Below are 21,650 nucleotides of genomic sequence, written 5' to 3'. Positions count from 1 at the left end.
CTGGGACCAGGACTGGGGATTAAATAGATGACATCTTAAACTGTTAATACAGCTGAAACCCAGGACTGTAGCTTTTTCACCAATTCAAGCTCTGTGTTCGGCGTGAACTTTTGAACTTCTCCATTTCTCACTTTTCATCCCAGAGCTGCTGCTACTGAAAGTGCTTGCTGTAACTACAAATTATCACGTGCCAGCCAACATTGAAAAGTAAGTTTGAGCACACTTTAGCAAACTTGGCCAACAGTAGTAAAGCGAATTAGTTTAATATTGCAATCATGGATAACGATTTGCTTTTTTAGACCATCTTACAATTTATTTATTTACAAGAATATTAATCTGCACTTTTCTAATTATTCTAAATATTCTTAACTATTTAAAAATTTTTCAGTATCCTGCTCTGTTTACCAATTCAAGCCATCATGCTCAAAATAGAGTAGGCCAAGATCGGTGCCAACAAATACACACTATGCAGTCCTGTGAAAAACACCCTATGATTCAACAGCTTGTTGCGCCGCCTTTAGCAGCAATAACTTGAAATCTGTCACATCGTTGTGGAGGAATTTTGGTCCATTTTTCTTTACAACATGGAGGTTTGCAGGCACTGGTTTTTGCCAAATGTAGCACTCTGCATTATGGCCAAACATCTCCACGTTGTTCTCGTCTGCCCATAGGATTGTTCCAGAGCTCCTGTGGTTGTTTAAATGCAGCTTTGCAAACCTAAGCTGTGCTGCCACGTTCTTTTTAGAAAGACGAGGCCTTCTCTTGGCAAACGTTCCAAACAAGCCACACTTGTTCCATCTTTTTTTAATTGTGCTGTCACGAACTTTAACGTTTAACATGCTAACTGTGGCCTTGTACTTGATTTTTAACATGGTTGCAAAGAGTTCTGTGAAAACGCTCTCTGTAACTGTTCCCTATAACTGTTCCCTATGTCCTCGCGTGCTGTTCCAGTAGTGATGATAGGTTTTTGCCTCCAGAGAGCCATTTTGTTTGTAACTGAACAAAACATGTTCATTTTAAGACCGATGAGAAACCTTGATAAAGAAAAATTTGCCACATTTAATTCATAATGTGAACCTGTGTTGTTTTTCTCCACAGCCTTGAGTGCAGAACTTGTGTAGTCATAGGTAATGGCTTTGCCATTAAAAACAGCTCCCTGGGAAGCATCATCAATAAATACGATGTGGTCATTCGGTAAGCAATAATCATACTCCACACAACAGTGAAATCATTTTTCCTGATTATGGTATTAAAATGAAATGATATGCTCTACTGTGCAATAATAGTGGGGTTAAAGTGTGTTTGAAAGTGTCTGCCATATATTTAAATCCAATTATTTAGATGGATGCTTGGATTTAAAATGTTCAAAGTTGCAAACAATGAAGTCAGTATATGGCTTAAATGTCTTTAAGCCAGAAGCTCAGACTTCAGACTGCTCTAAATAGTTGATTGCTGACAGTCTTCAGCCCCTCAGCCTGAAAGGCTTGGGGTAATGTCATCACCTCGCCTGGTGGACAGCCAGGTTGGGTGGATACCCAAGTTTGCGAGCGCAATAACTCGTGAATTAAGGGATGTAGGACTTTCAAATATAGGTGCATGTACAAGCAGGTTGAGGGATAGAGCTGTTGGCGATATCATTAGTGAGGTCATCTACACTTTTTGTTGTAGGGATTGAAACCCAACCAACCTGCTGTTCTGCCCTTCTGTTTATCAAGCACAGCCAATCAGAAAAAATCATGTCCAAGGTTGATTTAAAAGGAGAGCAGTTAAACTTCCATGTTTCAAGGCAGTTAGGACTCATTGCTATTGCATTTTAAAAAAGAGAATGTGTTGATTTCTTTTACCCTCAGCCTCTCTAAATAGGGTTTAATTCACTTAGCTGTAGACTGTATAAGCATGTGACTCTGACACAGAGCCGTCCTCTCAGGCTAAGTTTGGGTCAAATCAGGTTCTTTAAAAGCAGAAAAGAAAGCATTGAGTTTACTCAGGGACAAAGGCATCTAGCAGATCTGACTCTACAGCCTTGGAATGAGCGACCGCATTCTGAGTTTTTTTAAGCCTCTTTCAAACAGCCAGAATTAGGCCTGGCAGCAATGCACCCCCCCCCCCCCCCCCAACCCCCCTCTTTCCCTCCCCTCACGTCTCTCGCTCTCTTCTAATTATTTTCCAGCCAAGTCAGGTTATTGACACTCAGAATTCAATGCATGCCTGAGATTTTGACGTCATCTGGCTTTTTTCCTGCCATGGAAACACTGCTTGACTTCTTAAAAGCCTGTTGAGAATTAAGTTCTCAAAGTGCTTGCTAATAATTTAATGTTCTCAGTCTGTGCTATTGAATTTGTCAACTATAGAGTTATATTGTATTTTTTTGTTAAGTGATGAAACACAGATGTTTTTTTATTTCACAGAGTGAACAAGGTTTCGAATTTCAGGCTGTGTACAGCGTAGTGTGAGTTAGTCATCCTGTTCTGAGGCAACTTTTTAACTTTTATTAATTTTTTCCCCCCAGCTCTTAATCGTGTGATAGATAATATCTGTCAGTAGACGACATATCTGGGTGCAACTTTACACATACACCAAAATTAATGCTGCTGCAACTTCTTAGTATTCATAAGACTGATTGCGGTGTGACATGTTGGTAAATCGTGTTTTATTTGCCATCACAGAAGTGCGTTTTCTCCAGTTTTATTTTTACAGTGATTGCATCTCTGCTGAGTAAACCTTGACCAGAAAAAGAGTGTTGCAAGTTGTCCTTGTTGCACATTAATGTGTCAGAAACTAAAGAGATGGTCATGGACTATCTGTGCAATAAAGGATGTAGCTGTTGAGTTTGTGCATCAGCATAAAGTTCTGTAAAAAAAACATATGCATACTTGAGTTCATTGCACCACCCCTCCCCTGCAGCTCAGCCAGGGACCACAACTCTGCCACATGTACTTATTCAGGTTGTCCGTGTATAGTTTATTGATCTGCAACATGTAAGTGTGAAAAATCTGCAAAAACACAAGAAATCAAGAATTGTCAACTTCGGGCTGAAGGACCCATGAGCTTATGTGATTTACAAGAATTGTTACTCCTCTTAGAGTATTATCAGATTTCAGTGAACATTGCATGCAAAGATCACCTAATGGATCTTTACCTAAACTATGCTCAAGGCCGAGGTCATGTTACCTCCAGTGTCTTTAAGCATGCGATCAGACCTTAAATCATTTATGTAAAAACTGAATCGGTTGAAGCCCCAGGTCTTGTATGGAAGCCCCAGGTCTTGTAGCTTGGCCACCAGTCCTTCCACACAAACTGGTGGCCAAGCTACAAGACCTGGGGCTTCCAGACAGCACCTGCATGTGGATCAACAGCTTCCTCTCGGGCCGTAGACAGAGAGTCAGAGTTGGCCATCACACATCCTCAGCCCTGAGTCTCAGCACTGGCTCACCCCAGGGCTGTGTGCTCAGTCCACTGCTCTACTCTCTCTACACACACGACTGCACTCCTCGCCACCACAGCAACATCTTTGTGAAATTTGCAGATGACACCACAGTGGTGGGGCTCATTTCCAAGGGAGACGAGTCTACGTACAGAGACGAGGTGGAGCAGCTGACGTCATGGTGTAAGGCCAATAACCTCCTCCTCAACACTTCAAAAACCAAAGAACTCATAATAGACTTCAGAAGGAAAAAGGCAGAGATCCAACCACTATTCATAAATGGGGACTGTGTAGAAAGGGTGGCAAGCTTCCGCTTCCTGGGAGTCAATATAGAGGAGAACCTTTCCTGGAGTGTGAACACCTCCGAGCTGCTGAAAAAGGCCCAACAGAGACTGTACTTCCTGAGAATTCTCAGGAGGAATAACATCACACAGAGACTGCTGGTGTCCTTCTACAGAGCCACCATTGAGAGTGTTCTAACTTACTGCATATGCATCTGGTACACTAGCTGCACAGGGGCTCAGAGGAAAGCACTCCAAGGGATCATTAACACCGCCCAAAAGATCACTGGCTGCCCTCTCCCCACACTGGAAGTTCTACACAACGCCCACTGTTTTAAAAAGGCCCAAAACATCATAAAAGACACCTCACATCCTGGCCACTCCCTGTTCGAACTGTTGCCCTCAGGCAGACGGTACAGGGCAATCAGAGCAAGGACTAATAGACTCAAACACAGCTGTTATCCAACTGCAATAACACATCTGAATACTACAAAAAAAATGTCCATCACGCCACTCTTGTGTTAATCTATGCACGGTCTGAAGCATGTGTGTGGGAATGTATGTGAATGTTTTACTGTTATATCTTATTAGTATTTTAAGTATTCTATCTATTTTATTTATTGAATTTTATTGTTTTATTTATATTTTGATATTGCTAGGGATGATGCAATGATCGGGGACCATTCTTCATTTCGTTGTTCTCATGACAATGACAATAAAGTTTTCTGATCTGATCTGATGAAGCTCTGAGAGGCTAGCTGCAGGTGGGGAGTGCAGTATTTCACGATCCACTGAATAATGGTTATTCAATGCTCATTTACATCAACTTTTTTCTAATTGCAAAAATTGAAATCCTGACTAAAACAGCTCTGAAAATCCTTTTTTAAATTTCTTTACATATTTTATTCCTGCCTCAGGTTGAATGATGCCCCGGTAAGAGGCTATGAGGAAGACGTGGGGAACAAGACCACCATGAGGTTCTTCTACCCTGAGTCAGCCTTCTACAACCCTGGACTGGACAATGAGCCTGACACCCTTATGGTCCTGGTGCCTTTCAAACAGCAAGATCTACGGTGGCTCAAAGAGATCCTCTACAATGAGAAGAGGGTACTGGATGTGTGTGAGAATGCACTCTCCCACATGCAAACACAGACTCTCTTATGCACACACAGTCATCTCCCTTTCTTTCGTTCTTTCCTCTCTCTGCCTCAACTGAACACATTCTCTTTACTTTTCAAGCTTGTCTGTCTTGCATATCAGGAACAACTACTTAAGAGGTTCCACTTGAGCAGTGCCAGCACTCTCCAGAGTTAAATGTTGTTTCCATTGCAGGCATCGTTCACTCCGTATCCCACGGCACCTCCGGCCTCCTGCTGCTAATAGTTGCAGGGTCATTACCCGCTAATTTGCACATCGATTTAGTGTCCTCCAAACATGGAGATTTACATGCGTCTCTCCTTGCATGCATCCATTCTGCCAAATAAAGGGCAATTCGTGGCCGTTTTCACTCTCAGTCTGTAAACACCCTGTCTGTTTTTTTGTCTTTGCCAGGTCAGGAAAGGCTTTTGGAAGCCCCCTCCTCAAATTTGGTTGGGTGATGCCAGTAAAGTTAGAGTGCTGGACCCACACTTCTTGCATCAGACTGCAGTCAAGCTGCTAAAGATCAATTTTCACCCCAAGAGCAAACAGGTGAGTGATCACTTTCACTTAAGTGTTTTTTGTTTGGTTTTTTTGCAGTCGTGACTGTGTGATCTCAATTTGTGGTAGTAGAAGTTTCAGTTCAGATCGAAACCAAACTGTCTTTATTCCTTATTCAAATCAGTCCCATTTCTTACTTAATCATAAGTTTTTGCTCTGTAATTGTGGTGGGGATGTTGCAATACCAAGAATTTCTGGCATCCTCTGCAGCAGACTTTTCTTCCTCTTCTGTGCTCTTTTTCCTATGTTTCTGTTCTTCTTTTCTGGCCTTTCACTGCTTCCCACATGAATGTTAACAAGGGTGGACGGAGCCTCTGCTGATTAGGCACTGCTCCTCAGAATGATCCGTCATGACCTTTGTGGTAAACAGTTTATTGTAAGAGGCGTTTCTGCTGAAATCTAGTTGGTGATTACTGTGAATTTGGTGACAATTAGCTTCTGCTTGGCGTCCTGGTATCTCACTGTAAGATAACTGTCTCATGTCTTTAACGATAAATCGGTGGTTCCCTGGGAAATAATTGGCTTATTTCATTTTTTGGGGATAAGAAAAGCCAAAATATTGTTTTCTTATTGTATGTCTTTAAAGGTAAAAGGCAGTTCCCAGTGTGCTTATCTGTGATGCGGATTATTGCTTTTGTACTGTGGCCTTCACTAACTTTTAACTCGATTTTAATGTTTAGTTGGTTTTCACTGAGCATATCCTTTGACATTTTAAAGTAGAAGGCAAATGAAACGCAAGATGGCTGAATCAAAACACGAAAAGTAAAAGTGAAAGCATTGCTCTAAACCCATAAACTCGAGGAAAAACAGCAGTTGCGCAATGAAGATCCAGAGTGCATGACATTTCTTTTTTTTCCCCTGCTGATCAGATTTTGAAACACCACGAGATCCCTCTTGGACTGAAACTGGTGTATTACAGCATTTTTTATTGGCCCATAGCATCTCATCTTCCAAGTGTGGCTTTCTGTGTGTTTGGTGGGGATCGTCGTCGATGTGGATCTTCAGCCAAGTTTTGTTTTGGTTCTGCTTGTTCCCACTGAGACCTTTTTGTCAAAGACTTGACAATGGGTGTAACCATTTCAGATTGCGGTATAAACACAGTTGGTTCACTGCAAGACGAGAGTGAGGAGCGGGAAGGCAGAGATCCTGCAGGCAATCAGCGGGCTCACTCGACAGGAGCTCTGTACCATCTGTGCAGCTTGTACGGGAATGGCTGGGGGGCAGCAGTAGGAGAGGTGGGATGAAGTGGTGGGAGAACTGGGGCCTGCAGGCAGTAAAGTTTTCAAGTAACACCTGAATTATGTTTATTCGGGGCTGTAAGCATGACATTTTTTACACATTACTGAACACGATGGAAATGTGCATCTGGCACGCCCTCACTCTGTGTTGTTGTTGGATACATTTTGTCTCATTTTGGAACTCCTGTGCTTTGGCATCATCAGTTTCCCTCAGGTTACCGATTATGCTCTGTGCAGCGGCAAAAACTCTGTTTCAGATTCTTGACAAGGCTACTCAAACAAATTGTTATCTCTGTTGCTATAACCAACTGCACATTTGTTTAGACACACATTTTGCAAAAAATTAACCCTGAGGATACAAAAGCTCAACGACTCACGCAAATGAACACTTACTGTCATCTACATGCCGGTGTGTTGTGTGTAGGCTTTCTTTTAAACATCTCCTGAAAAAGGCAGAAGTAGAGTTATCAGCACACATTGAGGAGCTGTGCTGATCATTCACTGAGTACCGGATGCCAGCCTGACCTGTTGCTAAACTATAAAAAAAACCACACTTGAGCCCTACTGTACCTCTGAATAAACTTTTAAAATAGCACTTCCCCTGAGGTTTCACACTTCAACGTGGGTTTCAAAAACCTCCACTGAGACAACGTCCACACCAGCCCAGATAAATTTGAAAACGGCGTTTTCATCTGAAACTGAAAGCAACAGCTAGTTTCACAGGCTGTGCTGCCAGATCTGTTATTCAAATATAGATGTGTGGCATCACTGAAATATCAGAATCTTAGCTAAAGCTCACAAAACCATTTCCATGACCACCAAACACAGCTAAAACAACAAATCTGACAGCATGTACACGGACAATGTCTCTGTTGAAAGCACAGATCTCACCGAGTCCAAAAGTGCAAGTTTCATCACGACCCAACCAAAAATTCACTAAGCCAGCAGCAAAAGGAGACCAAAATTTCGCTTCAAGTGTGACAAACATTAGCATCAGTTCTGTCTTACCTGTGCTGTATTGTTACCAAAAAAATCCACTTTGATGCAATCACATTTCCTGCACAGCTCCATTTCGCAGTGTGTTTCAACAGCAGTTTCCTGTCATAAATTCCTACTTTCTGCCTTATTTGATTCTTTACGCGCGGATGCATTACGCACCAGTCCATAATATTTTAGAGTATGTTTATTGATTTGTTTTGCGAAATTGACCTCCAGCAAGAAAGCCAAATTTCTGCTTTTCAATGCTGAAGAAATATCAGCTCTCACAGATGGTGCCAAATTTTTTTAATTTGCAAAATCAAACCTCTGTAACTTTGCTCTGTTTCACTTCAGCAGCATTGATCTTTCCACGGGTAATGTCCATCTGTTGACTCATGGTTTTCTTCAGTTTTTGATCTACTGCAGCACAGGTTCATGCTGTAAAAGACACACAAAAAATTAGGCCAAGAAAAAAATCTGTGTTCCATCCTCAGTTACTTTGACACAATGACGTCTGTTGTGATACTTACACCTGTGATGTGATTAAGGCTCACTTATATGTTAACTTTATTTTGATATCAGGATCTTTTACACAGAGTTTTTTCCAAAACAAGAGGTTGCAGATGCTGTGTTGACATTTCACTAAATAAGTTTAAATACTTTTTCATTGTTAACATTTGATGAGGAACAGTGGGGTGTTAACTTTTTCTGACTCCTGAAGGGAGGCACGCCAGAAAAAAAGTTTGAGATCTATTGGTTTTGACATTCAGTAAGCCCCGTAACTAGAAGAGAACATACTGGAAGTAGGCTAATATAAACACCGGTGCATTTACCGATGGAGCATTGCACAGGAAAAAAACACAAAACACAGATGATGATTTGGAAAGATGAAGAATAAAAGGTTTTTGTTAAAGTGGGTTTTAATTTGAAAAGTGAATGAGAGTTTCTTTTGTCTTCAGGTCATATGGAAATAATTCTTCTTCTTGCCTATGTGAGCACGCGTAATCATAATCAGTCATATAGGGAGTGGCAAACAGCACAGGGGAATTTCTGTGGACAGAAAGAGCCAGCCAGGAATAACACAACAAACATGTCTCCTCTCATTAAATCTCACATTACCTTGAGTTCTAGTTTTTCCTTAAAGAAGCAAAAATAAAATATCAGCCAGAAGGTTTTGCTTCCTGCATGTTCTTTTGTCATTGTTTTTAGGCAGAAGCCAATTAAGGAATGTGACATGCACAAAATGTGAAGGGAAATGTATATCACCGCTGTTTGTGGGCTGTTTTTCCCTCGGGATATACAGGAAAAATTGTAGTGTGGAATCGAATTGTAGGAATTAGTCTGTGTCCTCTTTACAGACGTAGTCCACCTGGATTTCATCACACCAGACCAGCTTTCAGCCAAATCTTGAGTTTTTTATGTCTCTGTAACTAACTTGCAGCCACACTAAAACCTTTGCAGGTTAGTGTGTGTGCACCTGTACATTAGTGATAAGGCCAGCATTTTCACTTGCAGGACTACGTATGTATCTGTCACAATGACTTTAGACAATAAACTCATCCTTTACCATGGCACACCCATTTTTACTCTGCTTACATGGTGCACCCATGCTTACTCTGCATATGTCCACTTTTTTTTAACAACATAATTGCTAACCATACCATTAAGTCATGGCAGAGGCTTTATATGTGTAGTAACCATCAATTTTTCACACACCTTTCCTTTCCTTCCTCTCGATTACTGTGAAAAAGACTAATTTACTGTAATCGAGGGGAAGGAAAGGAAAGGCAGAGGGCTTAAATGCTTTGAATCACTGTGTTTGAAAAAGCAGCTGTACTTTGCTTGAGAACAGCAGTCTCAGAGCTGCAAATGAATTTCAAAATAAAATGTCAAAATACTCAAGTTTTTCTGTTTTTAAGAGTTTAAGTTAATTGTTGTTCACAACGTTTAAATTCTGTTGGAACAGTAGGTGGTTGAAATAAAAAGCATAGAAACAAAACTGTGTTTGCATAAGCCATGTGGGTGAGGTTATGAGAGCGAATACTGCAGATAGAAATGCTTGTGCAAATGAACCGCATATAAAGCTGCAGTTTTCCTCTATCGCCATCTAGTGGTGAAATGAGGGGCTTCTTTTAGGGTTTCAGTTCCAAAGCCATCTGGAGATTGTTTTTACATCATAAGCTCTTTTGCACAACCAGCAAAGCTCAGCATGTACATTTTTAAGTAACTCTCCTTCTATAAAGTTAATTTGATTTATACAAACCTTTTTTTGTTTGTTTTTTTTTTTTTTATCTGTTTTTACTCAGGTGTGCAAGGTAAAAATCTTTCAGTTCTTTATTTGGGGGTATCTACTAATATTTGCTAATTTTAGAAATAATAAATCATGAAAACAAGAAGAAGTGCAGTGGGCTGTCATGATCTCTTGCTTGTTGCAGATCCCAGTGCATCCCACCACGGGTATACTTGCCATTTTTGTTGCTCTCAACTACTGTGACGTGGTCCACGTTGCTGGATTCGGATACCCTCGCTCAAAGAGCCAACAGCAGCAGCCGATCCATTACTATGGATATGCCACCATGAAGTCTATGAAGGTGCGCGGCCACCTGTAGTGATGTACTTTTTGTTTTAACACGCTCACTGGCAAAGCTTCATATTCCTTGAATACTAATGCTCCTCCACTCTGTTACAGAATTCTTACCACGACCTTAATCATGAAGCTGAAGCCTTAAAAAGACTGGAGGATTCGGGAGCCATTCTCTACCTGCATCCACATTTATGATACAGATCCATCTCCATTTTTCGTGGGGTCATCTGTCTCAGCTCTTAATGTGCCTTCTGTGGTTGGATATTTGATTTTTTCTGAACGTGACAATCCTGGCACCTTATGTGTGTTTTTTTCCTAAAGTGAAATAATAGAGCGATTTAACCGCTTTTCAAATGTTTTTCTTTGGCGATGTGGTTCAGCATTTTTTTCTAAAGAATCTTCAACTCTGTAGATAAAGAAATTAATTAATAAAATTCTGAAATAGAAAAAATGTTGGGCATCAATGCTAAGTGTAGCGACCCAGCTGTTTGTGACAAGATAGCTGCAGTAAACTGGTTTCATCAGTAGATGTCCAGTCTTGGTGCTTGTTGTTTTTCGGTTCTTGTGATGAACTGAGTTGATGGAATGAAAACATCTGACATGCGCAGTTTTCACTTGTCTGGACTTTTCACGTATATCGTTAAGATGTAAGCCTGATGCGAGTGGTTTATCGAGTTTAGAATGAAATTTGTTAATTCTTTTGAACTCTGATTCTTTATCTTTAAAGTATGGAACTGTGTTCAAGTTAATGTTTTTTTAAAAAAATCTAATGACAATTTTGCTCATTTGTTATACTTTGACTACGGTGATTGTTTCATTATTTATTTCATGGTTTTTTTTCAGATACAAATGGTACCACTGGATATTTTGTAATGTACAGAATAAAATACATTCGTAAATTAAAGGTGATCAAAACTGATCATAATTGATTTTACAGTTGCTTTGCCCTTTCTTAATGTTTTATTTTATTTGAATATTGCTGTTGTTACCACTAGATGGCAGTATGTCTCCATTGCATGCATAATATACAGTATATCCAGTCTACTGCACTGCACATGGTGCAATCATGCAGCAGCCCCCCCACCCCACGTGCCCCAAAGTGCCTGGAGTAATGGAAACACTAAACCTAGCATTAGTGCATGTGCTAGTGAACGTGTGCGGTATGAACGTCTGGGAAACCAAAAACCTAAAAACTTGGAAGGACTAAGATACAATTGCTGCAGGTGACATACCAGCGATGATGGTCTGCTCTCTGCTCTCTGTAGACACCAAACCTTCTATTAATGTTAACGTGAATGGAGCCTGGCCCTTGGCGCTTGAGCTGTGCTCATTCACAGAGTGGTACATCCTCAGCAGTGACAGTGACTGCCTCATCTGCTTATGTCAGTTTAATGGCAGACATATGCTGCGTTTTCAATTACCCCAGCAAATGCTGTGATACAGCCACTGCTACAACTTTGACTAATAGTAAAAGCACACTCACACTGTAGTTTCTCCAGATGTGAATGTGGTCTGTGGAGCTAGAGCGATATCACACCTGAGTGTAGTGTTGTGCCTTCTGAGCAGCAATGCAGACATTCTCCTGAAGGTCACACTGGAAGCGGGATACCTTTAAGCTGCAAATATGATTTACTGCGCCTGCATAATAGCAGAACCCACCACATGACCATGAATGGATACTACAAACTCGGTATATTTGCTGTGTGGCTCACGTCCACATGTTTTGCCTGCATATCACCCGTAAGGAGGACAGTCCTTTTTTTCAATAGAGTAGAAACAAACGTCATACACCCCTTACACTCAAATTGACAGTTGCTAACTGACACATTTGCAAATGAATCTAAAAGCAAAAACACATTTACAGTATAATCAGATTTGACTCATCCATTGTTTTGTGGATGGCTTTAACTTGCAAGGTAAACAAACATCTACCACCGGCTCATTTCATATGTGCACTGTTGCCATAATTAAGAACATCCTGTCTCAGGATGATGCAGAAAAACTAGTCTGTGCATTTATGTATTTTATGCTAGACTGCTCTCATTCCTTACAATTGGGTTTTCCTAAAAGCTCACTGAAAAGCTTGATCCAAAATGCTAATGCATGAGTACAAACAGGAACAAGAAAGGGAGGTTATATTTGTCTAACATTAGCTTCTCTTCGACTTCAGTAAATTTAGAATTCAGTTTAAAATTCTCTATTCTCACATATAAAACCTTGAATGATCAGGCCCCATTATATCTTAAAAAAACTCATAGAGCACTTCTCTGTCAGACAGCGTGCTTGCGGTTCTTAGTTACCAAAAGAAGAATGGGAGACAGACTCCTGTCCTGTGGAGCATGCTCACAGTTTGGGTTTTGGAGACAGACATCTTCTTTACTTTCAAAATTAAAGTTAAAACTTTCCTCTTCTTATAAAACTTTTATCAGCAATTTATCAGCTGACCCTGAATCATCCCTTAGCTTCCATGGTTCCATGATCACGATGCTTTTACATTCCAGTATGTCAACAACCATTCTCCTCTCTCTTCTGTAGTTTTCCTTGTGAATGGTGCTACTTGCTGTTTGTTATCTCCCTTTGCTCCACTTTTTTTTTTAAAAATCTCCTCTTTCCTCCCTCTGTCCAACTACTTGTGACAGATGGCTACCCTTTCCTGAGCTCAGGACTTTGAGTGTTTAAAGGAAGCCCTTCTTTCCCATCACTGACAAGTGTTTTTCCTCATAGGTTATCATCAGAAGTTACAGAGTGAATAGAGCACATCATCCTTCATCCTTCACCCTTAGATTTGCTCAAACCAACTCACATTCATGATTGTTTACATAATTACACACCATATGTTTAATCTCAAATGCAGAAGAACTTTTTCACATGTAACTGCTTCACATGGATCTGTTTATTTTGAGAATAAACAGATATCTGTTTGAATTAATGCTTTTCACAGAATTTCAGAGTTCATTAAAGAATGAGCCCCATCACACTCGATGGGGTATGCATGCTTACACAACAGGGGGTTACATAACTGAACAAGGTTTGTGTGACTCCTTGTGTGCGGGCTGTTTATATGACAGCTGCAAATCAGGTCAGACTTTTCATGAGACTGTATACGATGAACACTTTTAAACATCCGGTGCCACAGTGTATTACACATACAGTGAGTTAGTAAACTTTTTTGCATGACGTAAACTCCTAACCCTGTTACTAATGACACTGCGCCGCACCAACTGAGCCCTGCAAGCTCACCTGTGCATGTAATGTTGACCTAATGAACCCAAAAGTTGTACTAAACTAACAAAATGCATGTACAATGCACAGCTTTGAACTTTCATGCAGACTCCCAGGACATCTTGATCACAAATGCATTAACTTGTAGTTCACAATGCATCTGTTTCGGAATAAAGACGCGGTGGGGGATGATTGCTATGCCACTGTCTAAGCACGGTCTCATACAGGCCAACGCGCTGACAGTGTGGTTATTACCATATATCTCATTACACCATCTGCTCAAGTCACTGTGCTTTCAGCCTGCACAAGCAACATCTTACTTTAGCGCAGTTGTTTTCTAATTAGATGTCCTTAAACAAAAAATTTTGCACATGCTGCACACTAGCAGTATAACACAAATTGTTTGTTTTTTTTTACATTTTAGAAGTAAGCAATGTGATTAAAAAAAAAAAAACAAGAGAGAGAGAAAAGCAGATTTTAGTGTTTTATGCTTGTGAGTTTTAAGGGTTGGAAATTTGTACCAAACTATAAAAAACACACTAGACTTAATGTGAGGTACATAGTAGCCTACTGAAGACTCCTATGGCCTACATTTTTCTCAGCATTGTTGCAAAATGAACGCACACACAAAAAAGAAGAAAAAAAAAAACACTGCAGAACTCTAATTCTTACTTGTGTATTGCATATTTAGTGTGGGATGGTATAACCTGCGATATGTCGTCTATATTCTATTTATTATATGGACTGTTAAGGGGAAAGGAAAATGAAGTATTTGTCAAAAAGTCACTTGAAAATGACGTTAACCATTTAAAGCTCTCTGCACAGCTGACCATGAAAAAAGATGAAATGAAGCTTGTGTGTAATTTCAGTAAGGAAGATTTACCATCGCTCATCTGCATCCTGGGTATTTGGCTGCTTTTCTGTTCTTTACATGACTTTACATGACTACTGCTTTTCCACTCTGTCAATACTGACACCAGTGTTTTACTGTCTGTTGAACAGCAGGTATCACTACCAAGAAAAAAAATGGAGTTCAGCAGTATGTGATATTTTCCTTTTTTTCCTATTTCACAAACAGTAAGGCACAGCATCGATGCACAATGTGTCTGTGTGAGGAGGCCAGTGGACCGTTAAAGTGGGAAGAGGTGGAAGATGTACAGTATGTAGCTGGCTACCTAGTGAGAGGGCATCTGGCTTGGCTTGGTGATCCTGTAACACCCCCACAGCCCGGAGAGCTGCCGTGAGTCAGGTGCTCAAACATTACACTACCATGGGAACTGCGAGAATGAGCAGGAAATAAGACGAGTGAGGTAGAAAAAAAAAAAAGATAAGCAGCTTTTCTACAGCGTCAGTTTTGCTATTTGTTCATCTTTTTTCAAAAAGCTCCATTTCCTGTTTTCAAATGACCCCAAACCAACTGATTTCCCTTCCTACAGAAAGGCAATGCACAGTTTTCTTAGGTAACTGACAACAACAGATCTCAAAAATTGCAAACAGACTGAGAAAGCGATAAAAAAAAATAGAAATAGACTCATTCACAACACTTTATGCTAAGTGTTTCCTTGTATCTGCTGCACAGCCCGAAAGGTCAGCCAGCTCAGCTGATTTAAAGGCTAACACGGTGTCATTGTTTCCTAACAGGCAGCCAGAAAGAGCATTTTATGTTCGTGCCTCTTTTGTTTTTATCTCATTATAAATTATGCAATATTATGAGTTCAGTGCAAAAGCTCTGCAGATAAGCAAGTTTGAAAGAAAATAAATTCATGGATGGTAAAATATCTGTGAAGGTCATCTTGTACTCCAAAGAGCTGATCATGCACTGATCAGCTGCGGGATATTAGGATTTTTTTTGTTGTTGCACAAAACACATTCAGGTCTTTTTTTTTTAAAAACTATTTTAATACTTTGTATATTCAATGTGTATTACATATAAACATAACTGAGGAGGTTTCATGATAATATCCTGTTGTGAAATGTTTTCACTATAAAATTGGGTGACCATATTTTGATTTCCAAAAAGGAGGACACTTTGCCCAGTCATGTAGAACTTTAATAATACTGTTTGCTTAAAGAAAATCTTAACATATTTAAACGATGCCTCTCTGTGCGGTTAATGAAAAAAATGTGATATAGGCTTTTACAAGTCAACAAGGGGAAAAAAATAACTTCAAAACCTCTGGAATTAAATAATGGTACAGAAATAAGGCCTCAACTGTATAAGAAAAATTACGGGGGAATTTTTTTTTCGCAGTTTGTCTGAAAAGCTGCAGTTGTGCTTTGGCATCTTTTAAACATCACTAGGCGCTGCTGCACGCTATCTGTCCCGTCTGTGAGCGCAGAACAACCACTCACAAAGCAGCTGCTCGGGGATGAAGTCACACATATGGGTCCACTGTACGAAAATCCAGACATTTTCATTAATCTCGAAAATCCCCCCGGACGCCCCGGACAGAACGTGAAAAGTGGACATGTCCGGGGAAAAGAGGATGGTTGGTCACCCTACTATAAAAGGTCATTGGGGCAACGCTAATAGAATTTTTCATCGATTTAAAAAAGAAAAATGTTGTTCTTCAATGTGACATCTCTAATGGAAGGATGTCAAGCTCATATACAACCCACTTTGATTTTAAGGGGGGTGAGCTATTGCTATTAAAAAAAGCTGTTAAACATATAAAAATAAAGTTAAAAGTCCAGTTTATGCCCCCTTTACCATTTTTCTAAAGCAACCCAGTGAGCCAGATCACAGTCTTTGCCCCCCCCCTCCATAAGGGGGTCGTATGTTTGACACCCCCTTAATGTATATTAATGGACTTTTACTTTTTAAATTTGCACCTGAGATACAAATAATAATCACGTATCTACAGCTTTTCCTAGGAAAATGAATCAGCTCCAGTACCTTCTTCTAAAAAGGCCAACAGCTGAAAGCTGGAAGATATTACATGTGCACTGCTTAAGAACACACAATGGTTTATATAATATATCTAGAAAAAATACACAGTGTTTGTTCTTTTCACAAGATCTTGCTTCTCAGATTTGTGTATTGGCGTGACGAGGCAAAATAAACCCGTAGGCTCAGCCATCTCTGCTTCAGCAGGGAAATAGTCGGAATGTGGCTCGGATATACACAGTTGTAAGATGGTTATCTTATATGATGGCTTTGTCTTAGATCATTTTACAAGTAATGGAACATTAACCATAAATAACAAGAAACTATTTAGGCAACAGATAAAATAAATAAACATCGCCTGTCTCGTTCTAAAACTTGGCTGAATAGGCAGAATAGGGCAAGTAAGGCAGCCCCTATGTGTCTTTAAACAACTGCCAGAATAGGCTTTTTTCTGAATGACCTTCACATCCAAACTGTGTGTTTGGATGCACCAGTGTGCTCTGGCTCCATTTCCATGTTTTCTATGTTATCCCAATCTGCACATTGAGTGTGGCTTCAGCAATCCTGTTCTCCTGTTATTGTGCCAAAGAAGGTGGAGTTTTTATCCTGGCACCACTCTGTCTGACAGTCTGCTGGTACATCTGTCTGCTGGTCCCGGAGCACTGAAGGCATCAGGGTGTGCTTCTCGTCCATAAAGTAGGACCTATTTTGTTTCATCAGACAGAGCCTCACATGTGCTGCATGACCTGAAAGCTGCAGCGGGCAACCTTGCACTGCAGTGGCAGAGTAGAGTGGGAATATTTTTGGGGTGAGTGCTCTGAGTACTCACCCCCTCCAATACTGAAAATCTAAAAAGTGCATGAACAGAATGTGAAACAGAATGCAGCCTGTACTGTTAATCTATCCTTTAACTCTATTTCAAATCTTTTGCATATTTCAATGATGGTTAGTATTCAGCTATTCCTGTGGCTATTTATGGCATGCCCCACATTTGCTGAGCAAATATTAGCAGTTCAGAGTTTAAAATATGCACCAACGACAAAAGCGAAGGCAGATGGAAGCTCTGCTCTCCTAAGGCAGCTGAAGAACTTGGGTAATGCTATCAGTTACAGTAACAACCAAACTTGCAGCAAACATCAGAGAAATGAGAAAAAAGAAGAGTCCAGAGCTAACCCGTGGAGAGTAAAAACAACAGACGCTCTTGTGATGGTACAGGATTTTTCTCACCACTTCACAGAAGCTGATTCAGTGCAGGGTGAGGCCTGTGGAGATCAGTGAGCTTACTGTTCACCACCTCTGGGCTTGAGTCTACTGAAACCCTCAAAGACCACCTAACCATTTGGTGATAGTGTTCCAGTGCACTGTGATCTTATCCAGAAGATGGTGTAAGAAACTGTGCATGTAAAATTCTTAATGCCAAGAAATATCACTCAAAAGACCTTTGAACAAGTTGTTTCATAATATCCATCCATCCATCCATCCAGCTTCCGTCTCTTCCAGGATTCACACTTATGCATCTATAGTTTCTATAGTTCACTAAAGAGTTTACGTTTTTGGTTTTGTTTGCGTGCATCTGTGCGTGCCTTTCTGTCTGTAAATCTGCTAAGTCTTAATGTAGTGAATAAATTTCTTGTAAAACTTTATTGGTCAAAAATGGACAAAAAGCCAAATAACTCTGGCTTTTTTTTTCAATTGGTGTTTAAAAAGTGCCATATAAAGATTTAAAACATCAAGTCACATTTGACCTCCGACCTCTCCTTCATGGTCAATAGAATGATCTGAAGGTCCAAGTGATAATAATGCTATATAGAGCTATTAAAAATGATAGTTCTTACTGGTTCTCACCACCACCCAGTGGTGGCAGAAGGCTGCCCTTACCTGAGCCTAGTTCTGGTGGAGGTTTTCCAGTTAAAGGGGAGTTTTTCTTCCTATTGTTGCCAAGTATTGGCTCATATAGGGTTCATCTGAATGTTGTAGGTTTCTCTGTATTATTGTTTTTATTTGGCGCAATATAAATAAAACTAAATTGAACTGAATTCTTACTCCCATTGTTTGTATTGGCAACATACAGGTATACAGGGTTTCATATATGGGGATTCACATTACTTTGGACCTTTGACCTTGAAAGCCCTTTAAATACATACACATTTATATACATATATAATGTTGATGAAGTATAATTTTTGTTTGGAAAGCAAATAAACTTTTTTCACTTGATACTTATTACTAAACAGTTAAACAGATATTAATAAACAGTGAAATGCATGTTTAACATGTACTATATGAACATAAATAAAAATAATAAAAACAATAATACTCCAAAGTATGTCAAATATAAAATAAGTTTCAAATAGCAAAAGTCTGAACTTGTTTTTACTGCACTACAAACTTCCTAAAGTAATTTGAAAAAAACAAAGAAAACAAAGTGTATATGCTAAAACAAACTTAATACAAAGAGTGAACTGCTTTGGTGGAGGTTTACACTCTCGGAGTGTTTCATGATTATAGTGAAAGATTCCTCCTGCATTAGTAAAAACTATGGCTTTTATGGATGACTTGCTACATCATTTCTGTACTCATATTATTACTTGTTGGCAAATTTCTAATGCAAAAGCCTCACAGACAGAGCCTCACATGTGCTGCACGGCCATATTTAATCTTAAGAAAAGTGGTTCTGGTGAATCTCTAATTTGTACCAGCTATTAATCATCAAGTGCCATGTGCCCACACCGTGTAGTATTAGCATTCTTTCATGAACCCCAGTCAACTGTTGAGTCAAAAGAAATGGGTGACCTTTTCTTCTGGAACTAGCCTCTTCAAATGAGTGAGATAAGCACAGAGAAAATAGAAACACAAAAATCTCTCACATGAAGCAACCAAACAAAGGATGAGTGTGTCTGAATGGGTTACACTGTTGTCCATTCAGATGAAAAAAACTAAAGAGGATCAATGAATGAAAAAATGAATGGCTGTTCAGAAGTGCAGAAAACTTTTAAACTTTCGTCTGCAGCGATAAACTGGCAATAAAACCAGACATTTAAAGATCTAAGACATACCCAGATAATTCAGAGCTTTCAGCGTATAGACCCGACACCTCCATGGTAAAAAAAATTCTCATTAGATCTGCTGCAGAACACCTGGCACGTTGTGGGACAGATGTTACCTGTAAAAAAGAAAAATGGAGAAAGACAGTGATGGGAACACACGGTTTGATTTGCACTCGTAATTTATCATATCTAGTTTAATACAGGACCTCATTATAGCTCATCAGATTTGACAGCAGAGTAGCTATTTTAAAAGATCAGACATTTTTAGGGATTATCCACCTTTCTTCCCTCCCCACTCCCTAATATATATATATGCATATATATATATATTTTGTTTTACCACTGAATACTTCTGCAATATAACTGTACACATAATGACTATGTTTTGGATGTGACATTACCAGCACTACATGGCAGAGATAGTTATTTATGTTTCTTGTTCTTTTATGGCACACTAAGAGTATCTGTTATTGAATAAAAATATTTGCAGACACATGGGAGCATTTCAGTCATCAGTCCTTGTTGACTGTAAATCAAGACGAATGGTTTGAGGATACTGCTCATGGGATGTGTCACGTGGTGCCTGATCTTACTGTTATTATAATATACAGATAAATAAAAGTCTGCATCTGTGCAAATGTTGTTAGCTTTTCAGTTTTTTTTCCAACTTTTCTCTCTCTGTGTTTCTCTCTAAACCACTCTCAGACTTGCTATCTATAATTGCACTGCCCGTTATGCTTATGGGGATTTGTCTCGTAATATGCACTTACATAAGAATGTGATGTCTCTTTTTCGACATTCAATAGACTTTTTTGGAGTGAACTGAAGCCTTTGTTACCTGTCAACCACCTCTCAACGCGGTAATGCCCTCCCACGATATCAAGAGGTCAATTCTCGCTTTCTCCTCTCCCTGTCTGTTTGACTAATGACCGTACGAAACAATGTAAAAATACAACCAGAAGTGGAGTGTTTCATAATGCCTTAAATCCGCCCTCCTGTCTAAATGATATTCACAAGCCAATCCGCTGACTTCTGTAAAAGAGGTACTTTGGAGAAGCCACTCTGTTACGTTAAAGGGTGTGTGTCTATTTTGCAAACGGGTTTTTCAGCTGTTTTAAAGTGTGAAAGTGAAAAAGTCAAATGTCACAACACTTTTTTGTTCCAGTTTTAACTGATGCCACGTTAAAAAAGCGAGTATTCGCAAGACTGCTCAAAAAGCACATAATGAAAATTTAGTAATGCTGAAATGTGGTAAGCTTTCCACTTTTGAGCAACTGAGATTTCAGCAGACTATTTTCCATATTCCTGTATTTTTTTTGCCCTATATGCACACGAGAGCAAAACTCTGTCAGAACTGTAAGCCCAGCTTCTGCCATCTGGGGCTAACTTGAGAAGGGTTCAAGCTTTTTTCCTCCCCGAGCTTTCGAATGACAGTGATGGATGATTCTGTCATTAGAAGCTGTGGAGCTCATCTACTGACCCTATTTGCTGACTTCTGTTAACCGCTTGTTTTCAGCCTACCCACAAAAGGTGCTATCATTTGTGAAGAAGAGGTCAAGGTCAATCTATCTTTTCTTTTATTCCAGTGCTGCGTCACAATTGGAATACATATTTTTTGTTGAACGTCTTAGCCAGACCATAAAATAAAACCAAGGGTGCAGCGGGTGAAATTCAAGCTGGAAACCACTGCAATGAAATAATGAAGCCCATGTTAAAATGTCTGACTTTCCAGCATGGTATGAGTGATGGTGGATAAACATAATTCCTCTTGCAATGCATCACATTTTAGTTGCTCCTTTGACTTAAAAAAAAAAAATACAAACGAACAAAAGATGTTTGTTTAAAATGCAAATCCAGAGAATGGTAATGCCATGATGACCATGCCCATCCTTTATTTACACTACAGTGTCTGGTTGGCCTAAACATATGCGAAAGAGCGATGGCCACGTATGTTAAGCTTGGGCAAGCAGTTCTTTGTCTTTTCAGTAGCTCATTCTACCATTGCACATGGTATTCAGAGAGAGAGATCATATCTGACACACCTTATTTTATTTAGTCCTGATCACTGCAGAGAGGAAGTGCTGTACTAAGCAGAGGAGATGACCTTGATTAGCTGGCCCTATGCCAAAACCTGCTTGCCCTTTTGAAAAGGACCTCTGTGAGTGATCACCCCTCCCCTTTTTATAAAGGGAAACTACCTGTAGATGAGAGAGAGTTGGGGCGGGGGTTGCGGTGGTGGTGGTGGTGGTACTGGGGGTTCCTAAAAGAAACTTTGCGAACCCTCAGTATGT

The 21,650-nt window shown here is 39.8% G+C and overlaps 1 protein-coding gene across 9 annotated transcripts in view; it reads left to right on the top strand.

The window, feature by feature from the left end:
* The window catches only part of st3gal4 (ST3 beta-galactoside alpha-2,3-sialyltransferase 4), a 54,330-nt gene extending 43,269 nt beyond the window's left edge, over nt 1-11,061 (top strand). For 8 of the 9 annotated variants that reach the window (XM_085371311.1, XM_085371313.1, XM_085371309.1 and 5 more), the window contains 6 exons: nt 144-207; nt 1,099-1,194; nt 4,623-4,821; nt 5,257-5,394; nt 10,055-10,210; nt 10,309-11,061. In XM_085371311.1, coding sequence (XP_085227437.1) covers nt 144-207; nt 1,099-1,194; nt 4,623-4,821; nt 5,257-5,394; nt 10,055-10,210; nt 10,309-10,398 — 743 coding nt within the window. In that variant the 3' untranslated portion in view covers nt 10,399-11,061. The remainder of the gene's footprint in view (nt 1-143; nt 208-1,098; nt 1,195-4,622; nt 4,822-5,256; nt 5,395-10,054; nt 10,211-10,308) is intronic. The other variant, XM_085371315.1, reaches the window with a different exon arrangement.
* Nucleotides 11,062-21,650: the final 10,589 nt, after the last annotated feature.

The sequence above is a fragment of the Diplotaxodon limnothrissa genome, linkage group LG14 (genome assembly GCF_057381915.1).
Source record: "Diplotaxodon limnothrissa isolate DT_005_m linkage group LG14, D_limnothrissa_male_GT1.1, whole genome shotgun sequence".
Lineage (NCBI taxonomy): Eukaryota > Metazoa > Chordata > Actinopteri > Cichliformes > Cichlidae > Diplotaxodon > Diplotaxodon limnothrissa.
Note: the sequence above shows the minus strand (reverse complement) of the source record. Positions and strands in the feature narration are given on the sequence as shown.